At 42.7% G+C, this 20933-nt stretch overlaps 1 protein-coding gene across 7 annotated transcripts in view; it reads left to right on the top strand.

Moving 5' to 3' along the window:
- Positions 1 to 20933, top strand: part of camkk1a (calcium/calmodulin-dependent protein kinase kinase 1, alpha a) — a 62101-nt gene that overhangs the window by 18468 nt on the left and 22700 nt on the right. For all 7 annotated transcript variants that reach the window (XR_004790280.2, XR_004790278.2, XR_004790279.2 and 4 more), the window contains 5 exons: positions 5766 to 6214; positions 11051 to 11098; positions 12592 to 12645; positions 14810 to 14861; positions 15482 to 15615. Coding sequence is in view for 4 of the 7 variants with exons in the window: in XM_035626649.2 (XP_035482542.1) it covers positions 5882 to 6214; positions 11051 to 11098; positions 12592 to 12645; positions 14810 to 14861; positions 15482 to 15615 (621 nt within the window). In the remaining 3 variants the exon portion in view is untranslated. The remainder of the gene's footprint in view (positions 1 to 5765; positions 6215 to 11050; positions 11099 to 12591; positions 12646 to 14809; positions 14862 to 15481; positions 15616 to 20933) is intronic.

Below are 20933 nucleotides of genomic sequence, written 5' to 3' on the forward strand. Positions count from 1 at the left end.
CCACCTCAATCTAAATGGCAACTCTCAACTCTCCGTCAGCTCTGAGCCACTTGCGAGCTTTTTTTGTGCATGAACTAAAGTTGAAACAACCAAGGGATCTCAAAGAAACAATTTTCTGCCAAGTGTAGTAGTTAGCTTTGAACACTTGTAATTTGGTAACTGTGTTACGAGGGATATATCTCCCACACAGTTCTTTCAATGTTGGACGTCTCAAATTAAAGCTACCCAAGGTCTTGACTGTTATTGCTTTGTTCAAATGTTTTCTGCTTCCTACGCTATAGAACAGGAAGGGCAGCAGATATTCACATTAGAGAATCCCGAATCAACAAAATATTGAGCACGTTTGCTTTCCGAAAAATTGTTTAAAGGAATGATCAATTATCAAAATAGTTGCTAATTAATCACTTAAGATTAATGTGGAAGACTGACAATATTTTTTTTGTATTTTCATTTACTACTGAAGAACATGTGGAGCAGATCATCCTTGTGGCTGTATGTCTCCATGCTTATCTCTAGAGAATATGACCCAGGTTTACACTGAGCTGAAGGAATTATGTTCCACTACACAATATCAAGATGATTAAAACATACATTGTGGTAACCTTCAGATATTGCACAATGTGTGGTCCCTGCTGATGTCAATTGTTTCAGATGAAACACCGTAGGTATGTTTCCGTAGCGTGTTGCTCGTCAATATATGTGCAGTTCCATCCCAGGACTTCAGTTAGTCAATAGCATCAAATGAGCACATACCTCTGATCTTGCAACAGGGAACATGGGAAGAAAACTGGCAAAGACACACAGTGAACCCTTAAACATTTTCAAGTCTTTATACACATGCAAAAAGATGGTTTGGGTTTAATGTAATTGCATTGCCGACTGACGTCCCGTCATACCTTTGTAATTGAAGGGCAATCCAAGTTGATTGCCTTTGAACCTTTTGAACAAAGTGGTTGGCTACACCTCACTTAAAAATTCCGTTTTATATTGATGACTTGTTCGGATGAGAAAGAAAGACGGTGAAGAGCACTGACGCTCCCCACCAAAGGAATAAGAGCAGATGCTTTCAACATACCGACAATCGCGCTGCAATTAACATCCCCCTCTATCCTGCAGTTATTGTGCTTTTCAAAAAACATATCAATGCAGGTTTTCAAGGCTTAATTACAAGCCTTTCAGCCCTTTCATTAATATAACCTGTAGATCCTGTGGCATTTTCTTTGCACTTTTTCAAGGACCTTAGAGGAGGTAAAGAAACATCTATATGTACATGAAAATATTGAAGACTGTTATCAATGGACACCCACTCTGAATGATTTTCTTTGGGTGTACTCGGACTACAATTTGTCAGAGTTTCTCTGCCATCAGATGAAGGATTTCATATTAAAATCAAATTTATTTGACCTCAGTGTCTTTGCTTCATTTTAAAAAAAAGAATTGTCACTGCAGCAACATGTTTTGTTTCAATCTTCTTGATTATCTCTATAAGCAGCATAGCACTGACCAGCTGCTAATAAGCTGAACGAAATGTCTGTGCCTTGCACTCATTAGTGATGCTGCTGATTGTTAAACTAAGGCGCTCTACCTGTTTGAGTAATGTGTCCCTTTCCATCGTCAGGGCCTCAATTTGAATGACCTGCTGGTTGATTGAGTCTGCTTCAAATGTTCTAGGTCTGCAGGAGGGACCTGCTCCCTCACAGTGCTCCTCAAGTCGTCGGGTGTCTCAAACCAGTGTCTGGTTTGAGACACCCGACGCAAATCCCGTGTTTAACCACGGTCAAGACAAAACAATCCGACGAGGACTAGTGGAAGGGTCACAGCTTTAATGCAGGAGATAATGAGCTTGATCATGGACTGGTCAAGCTCATCACACACACACACACACACACACACACACACACACACACACACACACACACACACACACACACACACACACACACACACACGCACATAATTAATAGACATACACTTTATGTTTGCGGCACGCCCCATGGATGACGGTGCCCTGAGCATCTGCCTATACAGCCTATGCCAAGGGCCGGCTCTGCTTTATGAATATACATTTATGCATTTGAAATGCATCCAAGCTGGCTTGGTGGTGACTCAAAAAACTGTCCGGCACCTGCACAAAATCCTAGATCCCCGAGGAGTACAGCTGAGGCAACGGAACCTCAGAATCTCATAATGACCATCAGTAAAGATCAGTAAATGCAATGCGCTTCCGTTCTTTACCATTCATTGTGGTCTGCCTTTTTTTTTTCCTTCAACAGTTCATGTTTACCTGCGTGTGTCTTTGTCTGCGTTCGTCGGTTCAGATGAGGTCTGTCGGAGAAAGTGGAAGGGAGAACGGGCACATTTTCGCACGAATGTCACAAATAAGCACAAATGTTTGCCTGCGACCGAACCCGCGTGAGCAAAGCAACGCGATAATTCTCGTCGCGTCCGGTGTGAATGCACCATAAGTGTGTCAAACAATGCGTTTCCTCTTGCTGGTGACTGTTAAAAAGTTTGCTGTGAATTTACACAATCTGAAATATGCAAATTTGTGTGTGTGTGTGTGTGTGTGTGTGTGTGTGTGTGTGTGTGTGTGTGTGTGTGTGTGTGTGTGTGTGTGTGTGTGTGTGTGTGTGTGTGTGTGTGTGTGTGTGTGTGTGTGTGTGTGTGTGTGTGTGTGTGTGTGTGTGTGTGTGTGTGTGTGTGTGTGTGTGTGTGCATGAGCAAATGTTTCCCCATGACGCATACAAGTCTCAATATATGACATTCATGACTGAACAATATGAAAATTGCTATAAACTGTAAGGCTTTTATGGACAAATAAGTTATGATATAGTGAGACAGGTGTCCTGTCAGTAAAGATGGTCTAACATTAAAATGCTTTTAGTTTTTTTCAGGGCATTGTTTCATTGCAATGCTGTGAGTGGCCCCTTGGACAAACTGGCAGAAAGGCTGAGTAGAGATGCCGTCTCCTTCTATATACCTTTCTTTTGCCAGTTACATTTTGAGGAAAGCGTTATTGATGCTGGATTAATAGTACATTTTTTTTCCAATGAACTCTAAATTTTAACTTATTTCTTTTACTGCAAAGGTGTTTGCTGTTGCTAAACATAGCCATCACATATGGTCACGTAATGTGATACTTTTTACTATGAGCAGATATTGTCCTGCAACCTCATATCATTTGGACAGCATTATGTTTCTCTCAAACATCATAATACATTGAATTGCGATCTGACCTCCTCCATGTGACTGACTCACCAGATGTTAAGTTTATGAAGCCTTCCATTGATTTTGTGAGGTCACACTCATCACGACCTCACACCCCCTTTTTTCTTGCTTTAAATGACAGATAAAATCCAAACTTATCTGAAATATGAAATCTTGAAAATACATCTACATCTTTGGGAGTCCTTTTGTCCGACACCCTTTGAAAGTGTTTTGAATGCTGCATTTAACTGCAGTCGGGTTAGGTCAGGGTTAGGGTTCGTTGTCATTGCACACTAAAGTGAACACCAAACGACAACTTTTTGGAACCTATCAAAATGAACAATATATTGGTTTTAAAAAACAAAATAATCACTGCATCTCCATAACGTCAACGTAGGTAACTGTCTTCATACGCTTTTCCACCACATTTAAGTGTTTGGCACTGTCAGAGGAAGACTCCGGAGCAGAAGGTGCCGACCATTTAAACGACGAAGAAACGTATACAACCAATCTCTAATCGTGTTACGGCCCTACAACACTGCCTTGACTATCGCTCCCTTTGGCCAGCTGTCATGTCATCCGTCATCCATTTATATCCAGTCATTGTATCCACCAAAAACATCTTTGCTCAGTCCTTGGCATAGCTCCATCGAGTATGATTGTGATTGTTGTAAGGGATATACAAACGAACCAAGGCCCTTGGATGCTGATGATAGTGGATGCAGCCAGAACATACTCCAGCTCTCACGCCACCTCCACAGACATTTACCCACTGCAAGTGAAGGCCTTGCTTCCTGTCCCACAGCTGCATCACCTTCTCATTGTAAAATTACAGATCGCATTCTGGCAGATGTCGCTGAAACAGGTTTCGCCCCCCTCCCATTGTAGCTGGTGCGCCCCACATTTGCCACCCCCAGAGGCGTTCTTCCGCTAAATATGTCACACTCTCAGTTTTGAGCAGTGGTTGTACAAGTGCCTGAGTGAGTGTGACCCACCTGGGCCGTGATGAAGTGGAACACTTGTTATTTTTGAAGATGAAGCTGTCCCCGCCTGATGCATTTCAGGAATAGCATGGCCCATTTCCTAAATACCTTGTGTCGAGGATCCACAGATCTGACTTTGTATTTGACGGTTTCTCTTCAGCCTGAGTCTTTTCACGGCACCTGGCGGCTCCTTTGGGATGAAAACAACCACTACCTCACCTATTCCTCTTGATTCTTGCTGTAACTTCAATGGGTAATGTTTGAAGAAAGGGATTCAAGCGCTCTTTAATCCAGGGATAACTGTGCAGGCCGCACTTTGCATATCTGTGTTCTTTTACCTGCCTACGTGTAAAAAGCCTGACCCAGATGAACTGAAGTGCTTTGATGTCGCCCGTCCGTGGCAATTTGTCGCCGACTTGATTTTCATTGAAGATTAAAGAGGAAAGCACAAAAAAAAACAAAAAACGCTGCTCAATGGCCGGGTTTCACATCCTGTATGTACACAATAGCTTCTGTCATTTTTATTTGTGCATTTCTTCTCTGTCAGTCCCACCCACAAGCATTTCATGAAGATCCAGGGAGCCATGGCCAAAGGCAAAAGGCGTAATTATTTCAATCTGTGATTGCGTGTCTGCTGTGGGTAACTTGACCCGCCAGACCACCCACACACAAGGACATGACATTTTCTCGTTTATCTGTCTGACTGATTATTCTTCAGTCTCACAAGTGCTCTTGCTGCAAGATGTAAGTCTTGGGCTGGCAACGATGAAAGTCAAGGATTTTAATTAACGCGTAGGCTGTGATAAATGCACTTTACCGCACAGCTCAGAAAAATGTAAATGTATCACAGCCTTAAACACCAGTGGGGGAAAAAACATTATCTGAACGAAATATGAAATTTAAAAAGGAAGGAGAACCAGACCAGTTCAGTTTTATTTGTCATCTAATCATAAATGTCTAACAGAAGATAGAGCTAGCCACACTAGTCGCATGGCTCTACGGACAGCAAATATTTGTCGGTCAGCCACTTTCGTCTTGACTGAAATACATGCATGTCAACATCTATTGGATTGCCATGAAATGTTAATGGAAGACGTCTTGGTGCCCTTTGATGATGTAATGACCAAAGGTCTTGGCTGGTTTCAATAGTGGGGGGGGGGGGGCATGTAAATTGCAGTATTATGATACATTTTAATATGATTCATGATGGATGTATTATATTTTCTTCTGTCCTTTTCCTCTTTTATTTGATCTTCAATCTCAGATTACTGACCACAATTAATAACACACACTAAATTATTTGTTTTTATTAGAAAAATTAACAATGTTTTTTCCTGCCCAGAGTGATGTCTGAGGGTCATTAGTTAAAATACAAACATGCTAAACTAGGATGATAAACCTGATAAATATTATACCTATTATACCCAAGAGCCACTACCATGGCTCAGTGCACCAAGTGAAACCAAGGTTACTCTTTAGAAATAATTTATCTGTATTCAAATGTGGATATCATGCAGATCAACTCCTTTTGTTGCAGCACAACTGAGCTCATGGACGCTTCCCCCTCTCTTCCAGCTCCAGTGAGACCCTGAACACTGACCACCGGCTGACCCAGGCCCCGTTGATGCTGGCAAACCCCGGGTATTCTCCCTGCCACCTGCTCCTGCACCGTGCCCACCCTCCCACAGGCCATGGCCACGAGCAGCGACCCTGACCGTGAGAGGCGGGAGCCCGACTCTGCAAAACATGCTGGCAGTCTCGCGGACGTCATGGCTGCCATGACGACGAAAGATTCAGACGACTCGACTGCCAACGGCGTGAGGAATGGTGGGGCTCAGCAGGACGGAGCCCAGGCCAAGAGGACCCATCCGGCGCGGCCTCACCTGACTGGGAGGAAGTTGTCGCTGCAGGAGAGGGGCACTTACCTGTCATCAGGCACCGGAGGAGGCTACACACACAACTCCCCCCGTGTGGCTCGCAGGCCCACTGTGGAGTCTAAGCGTGTATCCATATCCGACTCTCAGGTGAGGAAGTCCATTTTATTCATACTCTTATTAAAGTTGATAATCATTTGAGTCTTTCAGTGACCATAGCTGCAAAAGAGGTGATAGATATCTGATTAACAGTGAAACGGGAAGAGAAAATCAAAAGGCTAGATTCTTGCACCCAGAACTCCCCCACCCCCCACCTACAGTCCTCTGATTTGGAATTGCAGACATGGATCTCTGCAGATGCGTGTCAAAGGTGACACATTACAGGGAGAATGTGTGAACACTAGTCTCCCATTAGCGCACATCATCACAGAAGCACACGTGTATCGGCGGATTTTAAAAAATATGTTGGCACATCATTATCCCTGCTGCTGTCGTGGATGTGCAGCCTATTTAATACTCCACGATCTACACCGTACGCATAATATGTGTGCCATTATGACAAGAGCTCACTGATTCAACAGACAGAGATGAAATGCATTTTGTCCAGCGTTATGCTGCTGGACACACCACAGCAGAAGTGAGGGGTGGTTTTGGGATCCGCTCAGAATCTGCTATGGAAATCCTGTTGAACATTTTTACTTTCTTTTTCTGGGTGTTCATGTCAGTTTTTTTGATTTTACGATATAAAATATGATCTAACTTTTGTGACACTGTAGTTTTAGACTGGTCACGTTGATACACACCCATCTCATCACATGCCTGCTGGTTTCAGGAGTGAGCCGACAAGCCCACACTGATGCACACGATAGGTCAGAACTAGAGCTGTGATGATTTGTGTGGACAGTGGTGCATCTTTATGTCAGATATGTTTGAATAGTGGCAATCCAAGCTTCCTGTACCTTGGAGTCCAAGCAGTTAAAGGGGCAGTAGAAGTAGCGTCCCCATAGAAGCCAACAGCTCATTAAGTAAAGCGTATCAATCACCCACCGCAACAAACACAAAGTCATCCCCTCCGGCTAAATCATCTGACCCAAATCATCAGAATAAGTGTCACGCTCTTCTCACGGGAGATCGTACCCTCTCAATTCAAGTTACATAGTGCAAGAACTTCTGTGAGTTGAAACCTGAATTTCCATCTTCCTCTTTTTTTGGGGGGGGAATACGTATTTAACATTAAAAATTGATGACATCTTCCGGGAGGGTGGACCCCCACTGAGTTCTGCACGTGTTAGACTGCTGCCATGAACATGCAGACCTGTGTTTTTGCCCCCTCTTTCTAAAAGCGAAGTTGCAGGTCTCACACTGAACCATACAAAGAAGTATTCATGTTGCTTGTGTTTTCCTTGCTCTCACTGGGTCCACAGTACGGCACAGCACAGCCGGAGCATCATTTCTTTTCTTCTTTTTTTTTTAGTAATGACTGACATTTTTTTGGACATTAACCGTGCACATTTTTTATTTTCTTTGCATTTGTTTTTTAATAGCATGTGATTTTTTTTTCTCTGTCTTTGTGGAATTTCCGTTTGCTCCTCTCTGCAGTCTGGACACGTACACAGTACAGACGTTCCTGTGTATTATACAGCCTTTATAACGGCAGTATAGGAAAATGTATAAGGATGTCTTGGACATGCATGTTCTCTTCCCTCATTATAGATCCTTCCTGGACAATTTGGGAAGTCCCGCACTTAGCCACATGAGGAAGTACTGTGTGTGTGAATAGCTTATATAAGACTTAACGTAAAGCACAAGAGCCTCTTACTCCTTTGGTTTTATTTCTTAAGGTTTCTCACCACTTTCTCATCACATTTGTTATTGTGTCTCTGGTGTTTTGTGCACATGGCGTCTATAATTTCCTAAGTGGGATAGTTTTTTTCATACACAATCACTCGTCTGTTTTGTGATTTTTTTTTTGTTTTAGGATTAAGAAAAAATCCAGAGAAAACTACAAAACAAAATAAATGGCGCTCAATGTGGGCGTTAATATTTGAGAGCGTCGTGTTTTGTCAAAACAGGATATGAAGTCAGGTTTATTTATAGAGCCGTTAATTGCAGGGATCCATGAGACCCCTATTGTGAAAAAATAGATAAAAATGATGGATGACTATGATACCCCCCAACCTTATCCTGTAATTAGAATAAGAAAAAGCTTGGTAAGTAAGTATTACAGCCCACACATGCTGATATATACACCGAAAGTACTGTTTCCATCCTTGCAGCAAGAGAATCCCTTGTGAAACCATTATTAGGGAAATTGATGAATAGAAAATCCACTGTCCCTTCTCTTCCATTAAAGTCTCACCATAGCTTAAGTTGATTTTTGCACAGACTTTAAATAATCAGTTTTGAATTGCTTACACTTGACCAATTACAACAACATCTAATGCTTTACATGTACATACAGGCATGTGTTGTTTTCCAGATTAGACTCGAGAAAAACTTAATCAAATCAAATCTTAATATGAGGGAAATCTGTGAATTGCCTGACAATTGTCTGTTAATGTCTGATTAATTGTATGTTAAAACTACCCGTCACATTGGGCCGTGACAACATTAGCACAGTAAGTTATGTGGTCGTCTCTCTTCATAAGTACAGCAGAAATTGTGCAGAATGTGTTGCTTGAATATTTGAGTGAGGCGGCCATGTGCAGAGAAATTAGACAAAAAATGTTCACAAATGTATGAAATTTATGATGAATTATGATCTTTTGCATACTAACAAATGCTTTGTTTGAATCCACAAACAAACAACCGTCTGTCTGAGCACAAATGCACACACAACTGTTTGTATGTGCATTTGTGCTCAGAGAATCAAAACTTTTTCACTCTCGAAAGGCTTCCGGAGTTTACAAATCTCTCAAAACATTTGGTGCATTCTTTTTTTTTTTTGTTGTCAGACGGTTAGATGTGTGTGCATGAATACGCACGGATCAGATTCAGTGAGCATGTGGAGTACTGCAACTGTTCTCATGGGCATCGGCTCTATAACAGATACACAAATGCAACGCATGCTGTGTTTGTGTGCTGGTAGAAAACAGGGGTATATGGGTTTTCAGGAATTTGTGTTCAATTTCAAAAGGGGAAACGTTTTTTCCCTTCTACATAGACATAATAGCTCATTACCGCTCAAACAGAACACATACATTTACCAAATATATATCTCATTAAGTAGCCTACACATTTAAATATTTAAATATGGCTGAAATAAGCCTCTTCAGGGTGGTGGGAAATGTTGAAGTCATTGCACCTACATTGTGCCAATAGTGAGCTCAACACGTTTCAGCCGTTTGCACCTGAACACACTTTATAACACAATACAGAATTAACCGCCTTCCTCTGCAGTGGTCTCATTATGCCACGGGCATTTTACCACTCTATCAAAATTGATTATAAAATGTCAGGATGGGAGGAATTGTTTTTTAAATATTTAATTACTTTAAAAATGATCAAAGAAATGATAATGTGCATGACCGCTGCAGGAAATCCGTAATAAAAAGGGATTTTCCTACAGATTTCCTGCGGCGGACATTATTCGTCGTTAGAATGAAATGTGGTCACTGGTTTTTTAAATTGCATAGTGGCAGTGATCTATTTGTCATGCACTGATATTGATCAGTTGTTGAGCAATGGCCGGAGGAATGTGGAGAGATGGGGTGTGTTCCATGCTGAGGGAAGACAGTGGGGGGGGCACTACACTGTTTATGTAAAGCAATAGTTTAGCGTAAAAATATGACCAAAAAAAGGGCCCTGTAAGGATTTTATTGTGGCCCAGTGGAGCGTTTGAGTTTAATTTATTGTGTGCGTGTGGCAGATGCGCTTGAGGCTTTCTGCATGGCCCTCTTCATCCATCAGAGTATTAACTGTAGTGCAGCGCCCACTGAGCATGTGCCAACAAACTATGAACCCAGCGGTGTTCCTCTCAGACAATCCCTCCTATTGGACTTTCTCTTTGGATTCTCCTCATTTGCCTTCGCCCTTTATCCTCCGCCGCCCTATTTCCCTTAGTCCCTTTATCTGTCTTTAACAAATCAGAGCGCTTCTTTGCATTGCTTGCTTCATCTCACACAGCCCCATCTCCTCTACAATCCCTCACACCTTTCAGTCCTAACCCCTGCCCGCACTGCTATCACGCCACCATACCCTGTAGTGCGTAGCCCTCCTCGCATCTCCCGCAGTACCAGCAGTAATATTCGGTACACGCTACATAACCAGCACGTTGCATAACCACACTGTCATATTTTGCAGAATACCTTGCCTGGTGGCGAGTCATGTCCTGTCCCACACCATGAGTTGGTGTTGTACTTTCAGTCGTGCCTCGCTAATCTTATTTTGTTGCATCTGTGATCCCCCGCCGCCTCTCATCCTCTAAAAATGTTCCAGTATCAAGCCTCAGGCACTGGAATGGCTCACACTAAGCCCCCCCCCCCTCCCTCAACTGTGATGAGAGAACCACTTTAAATCCGTTTGCTCCTCCGCTCCATCTCTGTCGTACTCACCGTCCGCTCATGGCCTTTGCAGTCCTCCTCAGCACTACCTCTGTAGAATTATCCCCACCACCAAAACTCCCCTCTCACCTCTCTCCCCCCGTCCTCCTCCTCCTCGGGTCCTGCTGTGGTCTCCTCCCCTCTGCCGTGCCCCTGGCTGACTCTGTGCTGTAGCGGTGGTTGCTATGGAACTGCAAATCAGCCATTTAAGCAGTGGCACTCTAATGGATTTGCAGACAGTAAACAGAAGCTGCAGAATGCATCGTTACCTACATCTCCAGAAATAAATGGCTTTCAACACACGCACATACACAGAGAGAACATTTTGTTCTGGTACGGACGCCAGTCCTGTTTCTCTTTTGCTTTGGATGATGCAAAACATTCACTCACTGAACATATTTATGCTGATGATTCAGTTCCTTCCTTTTCTCATCCCCCCTCGCAGGACTGTATCCAGCTGAACCAGTACAAGCTGAAGAGTGAGATTGGAAAGGTGAGTTTGTTCTGTTTCTGCCATGTACCTCTGTTTGATTTCAAGTGCTTTGGGGAAAATGGCAGTAGCTTGGTGGAAGATTGTACCAATTTTTGGTCACTTTACCTGTCGACAGAGAAAATTGGCCTCTTTCAAAAAGATCGGACGGACAGGTGGTGTGCGCCTGTTCATCCGCTGTGTTGAAAGCAAATGCCATGACACCATGTCCGGCATCTGTCAGTCAAAGCCTCAAAGCCTCTTCCTGTGGTTTGCTCTTCATACACTCCAAGACCGTTTGACATCCGCTCCATCTTGTATGACGATAAACGACATTAACTTTGTGAGCACAGAACAAAAAACTACAGGTCAGTGCTAACTTGATCTCTTCTTAGATCTTTTTTTTGACTAGTTGTAATCATTTCTGTCTAAAAACTGGAAACTCCTTCTAGCTCACAGTTCAATATGATGTTTCCTATTTAATCTGACAAAAGTTCTGAATTGGTGGCCACATGTCTACCTAAAGCTACTCAAGTTGTCTTTTCCTACACTAACATCTTACTGTCAAATGAGACGGTGAGATGTTCTACAGCCACCTTGAGGCTCTGTGTGGTGTGATGATAACATGCTCACAATGATGATGAAAATATTTTCAGTATACACACATATTCATATATATATTTAAGAGTATAAAATATGTATCAAACATAGGAATAGAAACATAGGAATTATCTTATATACGTAAATCTATTTGTGCGTTTTAGTCAACACATGCCCAAGAGTGTGAATTCTTCCAAAAGCTACGCAGCATCCTTTTTGTATATAAGATAATTCCAAGGACAAGTGAACCCCGAGTCATTTATGAAGAGCCAGCTGGTGGTCTTAGCTGTTGAAGAAATCAGACGTGATGGAGAGTGTTTGATCAGCTTCTCAAGCAATTAATGGTTTTTCGTTGGCTCTTATCAAGAATAAACGGGTGGAAAAAACAGGACTTGGCCGAAAGCACACATCCTGTGTGTGTGTGTGTGTGTGCGTGTGCATGCTTTTCTGTGCAATAAAAGTGTTGTTTGAATGGAAACTGCATCAACAGATCTGTAGATGAGCTAATTTGTATGTGAATGATTATAAAAAGAAATGACCTTATTTTCATACGTTTTGTTTATTAGACACTGTTTTTCAGAAGCCTGCTTTTGTTGATGAATGGTATTTTTCCCGATGACACACTTTTATGTCTATAATGAAATAAGAATTATATCCTATGAAACAAATGATGAAAGGACATTTCAAGATAATGAGTCGAGTTTTTATCATTTATTCTTTCAGTTATTTCACCTAATGGTTCATTTGCACAATTTGTTCTTTTTTTAAATTATTATTATCCAATGTGTCCATATTTTGGGGGTTCCTTAAATGTGGAGCCGAATCACAAACTCTGGGTATAGCACTGAGTGATGATGGCATTATTGTGAACAATTGTCCATCCGATTAAAATGCATCTCTCTGTTGTTGTGCTGCAGGGCTCCTACGGTGTGGTCAAGCTTGCCTACAACGAGGACGACGATAAACATTATGTAAGTCAAAGGAGACGTTTTGCATTTCGGCTGTTTTCAGGCGTTCGGCTGAAATGCAGTCCCTCTGCCACATAGCCGCCGCGCTCCTGGTTCCCCTCCCCCTGCATTGTCTAGACAGAGGAAGCTTCACAGGATCTCACCAGGGCTATTGATTTCCCCCCCCCCCCCCCTCTCTTAGCTGTGAGTCCCATCCACTCAAAACCGCATTAGTTGCCGTGGAAGAAATGTGGAAAAAGAGAGCGACTTCGGTTGCCTCTCAGGGTGCAGCAGAGACTTTATTATCCTGAAAGCAGTTTTACTGTTGCTTTGTACGTCAGGCTGCCGCTTTGAGGTCAGTTCACGAGCGAGGATGTGGAGCAAGGCGGCATGCTGTCATGTCAGGTGCTTCCATCAAGGTGATTTGGTTCCCATCGGAGCTCGGGCAAACCTCAGCCCCTCCACATGTAAGCAGATTTATGTTTGACATAACGAAGCTGCCCTGCACAGGAGCAAAAATGAAAGTGTTTGGATGAGTCACGCACACTCGAGATGTACTTTTGAACCGGAGCCAACGTACAGTAGGGCTTAACTCAACCCGATATTTATTAAAAAAAAAAGGAGAAAAAAGGGGGGAACTTGCTGAAATGTGCTGATGCTGAACATTAAAACACAGGAGTTTATGTAAGGACACATAAGTGAAACATTATAACAAAGGGGAGTGCTTACATAAACCCTCCCACCAGAGTGGATAGGTTAACGCTGCCGAGCTGCAGAGTTGGTCAGGCATTTTTCCTAAAATACCTCTACGTGGAGCAAATCAATGACTGCAAAGATGGATTATGTTTGGAGACTGTGAGAGAATCTGGCTGAAAACGGAGCCTCTCTTTGCCAGAATCACTCACAGAATTACAATGCACCTTTTTTAAACATCCACAATCTTTCCCATCCGTCCCCTATACCGTATAGCGTGTTTTCATGTTTGCTGTACATGTGTCTACATCTAGATTCCTAGTTTCTGTCTTTAAGTCTGGTTTCATAGCCCAAGTTTATTGTTGACACTGAGAGGAAATGTTACCTCCTGGGACACAACGCATATTGCTATATTGCAGCAGGCTGGCTCAAATAACAGACTCCTCTGAAGTAACACTGACAGGAGGACGAGCTGAGTAATGGAGGCATTACAGTGTGGTGGTCCTATATCCTGGCAGTCTGTTGGTTTCACATAGAGCTGATTGGATTTTTCCATGCACAGCGGCAGGGTGCACGAAATCAGGCGTTTTTTTGTCCGACATACCAGCAGGTAACCTAAGGTCCGTGACTCATGCACGCGTTTGTGGCGGCGCACTGTTTTCTTTGTATAATTACCATGCTCACAACTGGACCGGTTGGCATCCAATGGTGATGATGGCATTTATCAGCCTCAGAGGAGGCTGAAGGAAACCTACTTCATGCACCACTCACCCGACTCTTCTCCAACTGGAAGAGAGACGCAGTGAACCAGCTTATTATTAACAGATACTTTTAGCCGAATCTCAGAGGCAGAGTCTTCACATTTCCTTCTTTTGCTTAATGGATGCTTGTCTGTCTGGAAGTGACTTCCAGAAGAAGTCTGTAGACACCTACACGCGCGCGCACACACACACACACACACACACACACACACACACACACACACACACACACACACACACACACACACACACACACACACACACACACACACACACACACACACACACACACACACACACACACACACACACACACACACACACACACACACACACACACACACACACACACACACACACGCACACACACACACCGTTTCCTTGAGAAAGCAATCACAAGGTTCCATTGCCTCTACTCAGATACTCCCCGACCTTTTACAAGGATAATAACGATAGATAGAAAATCTATTTTTTCTTTCTGCTTAGTAAATTTAATTAAATCTTCCGAACGATTTGTTGGTTATTTAATGCCCTTAAAGAGCCATTGACATTAAATGTAATCCAAAAGTTGATTTAATGTCAGTTAATGGGTATACGTTCTTGCAGGTCTAGTTCTAAGTTCAAATAAGTTCATAGTTCTTGATTAATGACTTTGGCTGACTAATGATTTTTGGCTTCTCTCACTCTTTGTACTGAGAACACAGTTTGATCTAAATCAATGTTTTCTTCCCCAGGCCATGAAGGTCGTGTCCAAGAAGAAGTTAATGAAGCAGTGCGGTTTTCCACGTAAGTCCCGTTCTGATCTTTTCTCAATCAAACAAAACAAAGCAGGTACGAGATTAAGGAGGTAACCCACAGAGAGAGACAGTACTTTGGCAGTGAGGACACTTTGCAGGATTGTTGTCTGATAACGGCGTTACTGCGCTTCCTGTATGAAAATCGGTGAACTGCCTTTTAAATAATCTCTCAGATTGGATTTTGCTTGGAGGAAAATGACAGCCATGGTGATAAATGGGTGCAATCATTGCTTTCAGCCCTTTCATTCTCAGTTTCTCTCTCACACTCATGTCAAACTGGTTTCAAATTAATTCTCTAATATCTGTGACACTGAGAAAATTTGTTCAATTTGCTCTTGTCAGAGCAGAATGTGAGACACGGTATATATACTGTAGTTGCGAGACCTTACACATTTTACGTATTGCAGTTTTCTTTTTTCTGGTTGATCACACATGGTAGAGAAATGTTCCTTGCCAGGACAAATCCTTATCAAATGAATCATTTAATGAAGGTGTGTGTCTGTGCGGTGTGTGTGCGCGTGTGTACGCGTGTGTGTTTGGTGTGTGTGCGCGTGTGTGTGCGTGTGTGCGTGCGTGTGTGTGTGTGTGTGTGTGTGTTTTTCTCTGCAGGTCGCCCACCCCCAAGGGGACCCAAGGCAGCCCAAGGGGAGCAGCCGAAAATCTTAGGACCCTTGGAGAGGGTATACCAAGAGATAGCCATCCTTAAAAAACTGGACCACATCAACATTGTCAAGCTGGTGGAGGTACGTTTCTCTTTTGGGTTGTTGAACACACAACAGCGGATGTGTTTTCACTTGCATTGATGCGGGTCAATTGTAACGTCATGTCCGATCTGCATTTGACATTGAACAAGCTCAAGCTTTGCTTGGAAATGAATGAGTTCTTAGCAGTTTTTTGCAATGATAGGGGCAAAGTACTAAGGATGTGCAGTGTCCCGCTGGTTGGTCCGGAATGAATATGGGCAGGAGAGAGGAACAAGGTCAGGGATTTTAGGAGGAGGTTGATGAATTTATTTTAGGCAGAGCATTGCACAGACGCATACTGTACATGCGACTGGAAGGACATTGTGTTTGTGTGTTAGTGTTCTAGAAGAGAGGAAAAACATATATACTGGGAATAAATATGACTTTCACACTGGTTATTGTGACCCCTTTGATTGACAAGCAAGCATTTGTCCCCAGCTTCAAATATAACCAGGTTTTCACTTTGCCACACATTTTTGGAACATTACTGCAAATGACTTTAAATTACCGTTTATAAGCACAATCTAAATCTTTTTGGCTTAAAAGTGCAGCACCTTACATTACATTATTAATGTAATATTAATGCAACAACAACCATGAGTAGATGCGAAATACCTTGAAAAGAGACACTGAATAATGACAATAACTGGAATCCAAAATGACAAAAGTGAGATGCAAAACAACCACCAGATACAGAATGCAGACATGTCGTCTGTTGTCGTGTTGTTTATCTCTTCTGCGTGTCAGTCCGGATGCCGTGCTTAATGATTTGTGGCCAGGATTATCCTCGACCTCTATGTCTTCAGATAACCTTTCTTTCTGTGTACCCTGACTCATGCTTGTATTATCTCCGACCAAAGAGGCGGGTAAACACTGTGCTGCCAGGAAATATGAGATCGGGCTTTCCCCTCCAGCACCATCGATCACACTTCTTCTGCTAGACCTTCATGATATTTAGGTGATACTTTCTGGGAAACCCACGGCTTCCGCCCTGTAAATCTATTCTCATATTTACAACGGCTGACACTCTCAAACCGGGTTGGGGAAATTTTGAAGGTGGATTGATGTCAGTTTTCCTACAGAGGCTGTTCATGAAATATGATAGCTGATTTTTGAAGATGCGACTCAAGATGCCCGGCACTCTTTGCGATATAATCATAGCATTTTTCTGTCTTGGCCAGATGGCGGGCCGTGAGGGAGGGGGGGTCACTGTTGCTGGGAGTTAAGCTCAGGGAGTCAGTCCGTAGGAAAGCTGCCTGGCTTGTTTGGGTGTTTTTAAGGAAAGATGTTAATACTTCTGCTCCAGTGTGGCCATCCCAGCAGAAAAACATACACACATGTATACACACGCACACGGACGAATCTCCTCCCTTCTTTGTCTGCCATCACTCTCACTCTCATATTGGGCATGCGTAGGCACTGGGGAGACGTGCCTCCTCCCCCGTCTCTCCATCTCTCTCTGTTCATCCGGTAAAATGGGCTGTGCTTGGGTCAGGATTACATTCATTATCGTTATCCAACTGATTCCTGTGAGACTGCAGTCCAGTCCATCTAATTATGAATAGACATTTACACTCGTTTTGAAGCATTAGAGTCCCCGGCAAGTGGAACAGATTAAAACTGATGAAAGAGATAATGTCGGGTTGGGAAGAGACGGTAAAACTGGCCTCATAATCGCATGCACTTGTTCTGAGAGCTGACACTTAAAATCCCAAGCTCAATTTATGTCCTTTCCACATAAGATACCCTTTTAATGCATATTACGTCACTGTATTAGTCAAAATGTACAAATTAAATACCTAATGGTTAGCACTTTGCACACAACAGCTCATTTACTGATTATAGCTCTTATTTAATATGTGATGCAGAGAGCAGTATTTCTTTAAGCAAACGTGTACTATTGCAAACATTGAATGTAATGCAATGTAATGTTAACATTCACCTGTTGACTGACATGAGTAAAATAGTCTTCCTGTTTCCTTGATGCCCTGTCCTTGTTTTTCCAGGACTGTGTTCTTGGCAAACGTTGCCTCCGCTGTGATCATTTGAATTCACCACAACGTTGTATTTAGACAGATGCTCCACATGGACTGCGTGTCCCGTGGTTTGCGGTGTGAGCTGTTGCCTTGCAGAAGCATGTGGGCCATGTTGTCCTGTGGGAGCACCTGTTTTCATTAACCTGTCCGTGGATGAATTATCAGCCGGGCAAGACTGACAACTGCCCAGTGCCGCAGAACTCCAAGGGGCTCTAAAGCTCCATGCTTACCTTGTGTCAACTGGTTTGTGTTAATCTAATTTCACATTCCTGAAAATATAACCAAAGCTTAATATTACCTTACAGGACGGGCTTCAAGGCAGATGCAGCTTTTAGCATCACAAATCAGTGGTAATATCTGACTCATGACAGATTAGTTGGAATAAAAAGGAAATGATGACAACTGATGGAGTATAGCCAGAAAAAATATATAACTTTCCACACATTTATTTTCACTAATAGAGAACTTTATGAAATCTGAAATTGAAATCCTGCTATCAGACATCCAGAAATTATTAAAGTTTATATTTTAGCAGCGTCAGCAGGAGTTAAGTGGTGTACCAGATCTGAGGTGTTAATACTGTGTAACCTGTGAGTCGCACTGTCACTGAAATAAATATAAAATGCATCGTTATGAAAATGGCTTTGGGGGAAAAAAAGCACTGTTCACAGCAAGGCGATCGATGACTGCAAGGAGGTCGAGGGGAAGTCTCTGTCACAATTATGGATTCAACACGTGTCATAGCAGGCGATATTGCGCAGGCATGTTTACTCCTGGTGTTGGATCAGTACACTTTGATTGGAATTCGGTTGATTGAAATTTTATTCAGTATGAAGCATGTTAAAATAATTTGATGTGCCTTCACTGGCTTACAGTATATGGAGCAACTTAACACCAGCTGTGTTAAGGCTCATCCACCAGCCCCTTTGTGGAAAAAAGGCTAAAATGTGCAGTGGTTTGGATTGGATAAAAATATGACTAATGAGTTCAGTGTTGTATATATGTGCCGTAAAAAAAAAGAATAAAGAATAACATATATATTGCACAGGTTGAGAAAGATGGACACTAAATATTTGGCTATTGTTTATTGAACAGTTTTTCTCTTCTCCCTTTTTTAAAACCAAGTTTGCGCCTTGCTCCCTGGAACAAAACACAAAAATGTTAGTCAGTTTTCCTTCACACCAACAACAAAAGCAGCAAAAATCCAAGGTTTGCTGTATAATCAACTTTTTCAAAGTACTTTACATTTCTAATGTGCTAGAGAAATGTTACATACAACTCTCCGAAACCGAGCAGTATTCACAGCCTGTTATATCTTCGCATTCCACTTGGAGGTAAAATGAGGTACTTCTTACCAATGAAATCGCCAAATTGAACCTGTTAAATTAGAAGGTGAATGTTTTGTTACAAAGGCTGTGACATACGTTGAATGCAGGAGTAGCAGTGAAAGAAGTCACATAACCTAACACATATATATTTTAACAGTAATTATCAAGTTTTAAGGCCCCTGGGCTTTTCAAACGTGTGCCGATAACTACAAATTTTCAATTTAGATATTATGGAAGCCGGATTCATACAAAAGTATTATCTGTTGGCATTATCGTTGACTGCCATTATCTCCCTTCTGAACTGGCGCGCAATGAATCTTGGGATAGGTTGGATCCTTTGTTGATTGTGGCTGGAAGGACACATTCATTCGAAGGAGTCCACAAATTGGGACAGCAGAATCGCAGCGACCTAATCGGTCTACAATTGTAGCCTCCAAAGGAGGTGGCCCCTGAATTGGGACACAGCCTCTGACATCAGCCTTTTTTATAAATCTCTGACATCACACTTCAAAAACAATTCCTTTGTTTTCGATCTCTCTGAGATCAACTTTCTGCTTTGATCTTTTGTAGTCTTACCCTGGGGGCTCTGGACAAGAATCACTCTTTTTACCAGTTGAATTCAGTGAACAGTTGAGATTTTTTTTTAAAAGTCCTCCGTTTGCACATAAAGAAATCTATAAAGTCGCTAAACCAGAATATAAGTGTCCAGAAGTTGTCATCGTCAGTGACTCTTAAAGCAGAGGAAGCGATGTCAACAGCTGTTTCAGTTCAAACCCAGTCTGCAGAGACAAACAAAGCACAGGCTCTTGGGAAAATGGAAAATCAGTCTGCCGTAGAAACCAACCCAGAGACTACAAAGACTCAAGTGCCATTTAACACCATGCCGGTGCCAACCCAAGCCAGCTCTATCTACCACGGTCAAGGCTGCGACTACCAGGGTCCAGCCTACAACCAAGGTCCATGCTACGACCACCATGTTCTAGCTTACAACCAATGTTCAGAATATAACTACCAGGGTCCAGCCTACCATCAAGTTCTAAGCTACGACTACCAGGGTCCAGCCTACAACCAAGGTCTAGGGTACGGCCAACAGGTTCTAGCCTACAACCAATGTCCAGACTATAACTACCAGGGTGCAGCCTACAACCAACTTTCACGCTACGACTATCAGGGTCCAGCCTACAACCAAGTTCTAAGCTACGACTACCATGGTCCAGCCTACAACCAAGGTCTAGGTTACTGCCAACAGGTTTTAGCCTACAACCAATGTCCAGACTATAACTACCAGGGTCCAGCCTACAACCAACTTTCATGCTACGACTACCAGGGTCCAGCCTACAACCAGGTTCAAGGCTACGACTACCAGGTCCAGTCTGCAGCGACCACTGAAGTGCAGCCTGCCACAGAAAAGCCAGATATGACCAAAAAGAAAGCCCTTCAAGTCACAGAGTCAGAACTCATTGAGCTGATTTGCAAGAATGAGAAATGTTTGATTACAATGATTAAAAGAAAGACTGAATTACAGACTCGGAAAAATGAACTCAGACATCAAGTAACCCAAGCAAACAATGAGAGAGCCTTTTATATTGTTGAGCTGTCTAAACATAGGAAGATGGAACGGGATGCTGCCTTAAAAATAAAAAAACTGAAAGGAGATAGCAAAGTCCAATCGGACAGGAGGAAGGAGGCAGAGACCGGCCTAGCCAGACAGTTGGAGGAAACCTCCAAAGTCAAAATTTCACTGGGCCAAGCGGAAAAATACCTTGAAAAATTGAAATCCCAGTGGGTGGTTGAGCTGTCCGGTCGCTGACCAAGTGCAAGTAACCTCCAGCCTTAAGGTGGAATTGTTGCAGATGCAGGAAGACCTGGACAAGGAAAGACTCCAGGGGCATCAGGAAAAGTCTTTCCTCCTGGGGTCTCCACAGAACACAGAGCAGGCTATTGACAACAAGGA

This window comes from Scophthalmus maximus, chromosome 2 (assembly GCF_022379125.1).
Source record: "Scophthalmus maximus strain ysfricsl-2021 chromosome 2, ASM2237912v1, whole genome shotgun sequence".
NCBI lineage: Eukaryota > Metazoa > Chordata > Actinopteri > Pleuronectiformes > Scophthalmidae > Scophthalmus > Scophthalmus maximus.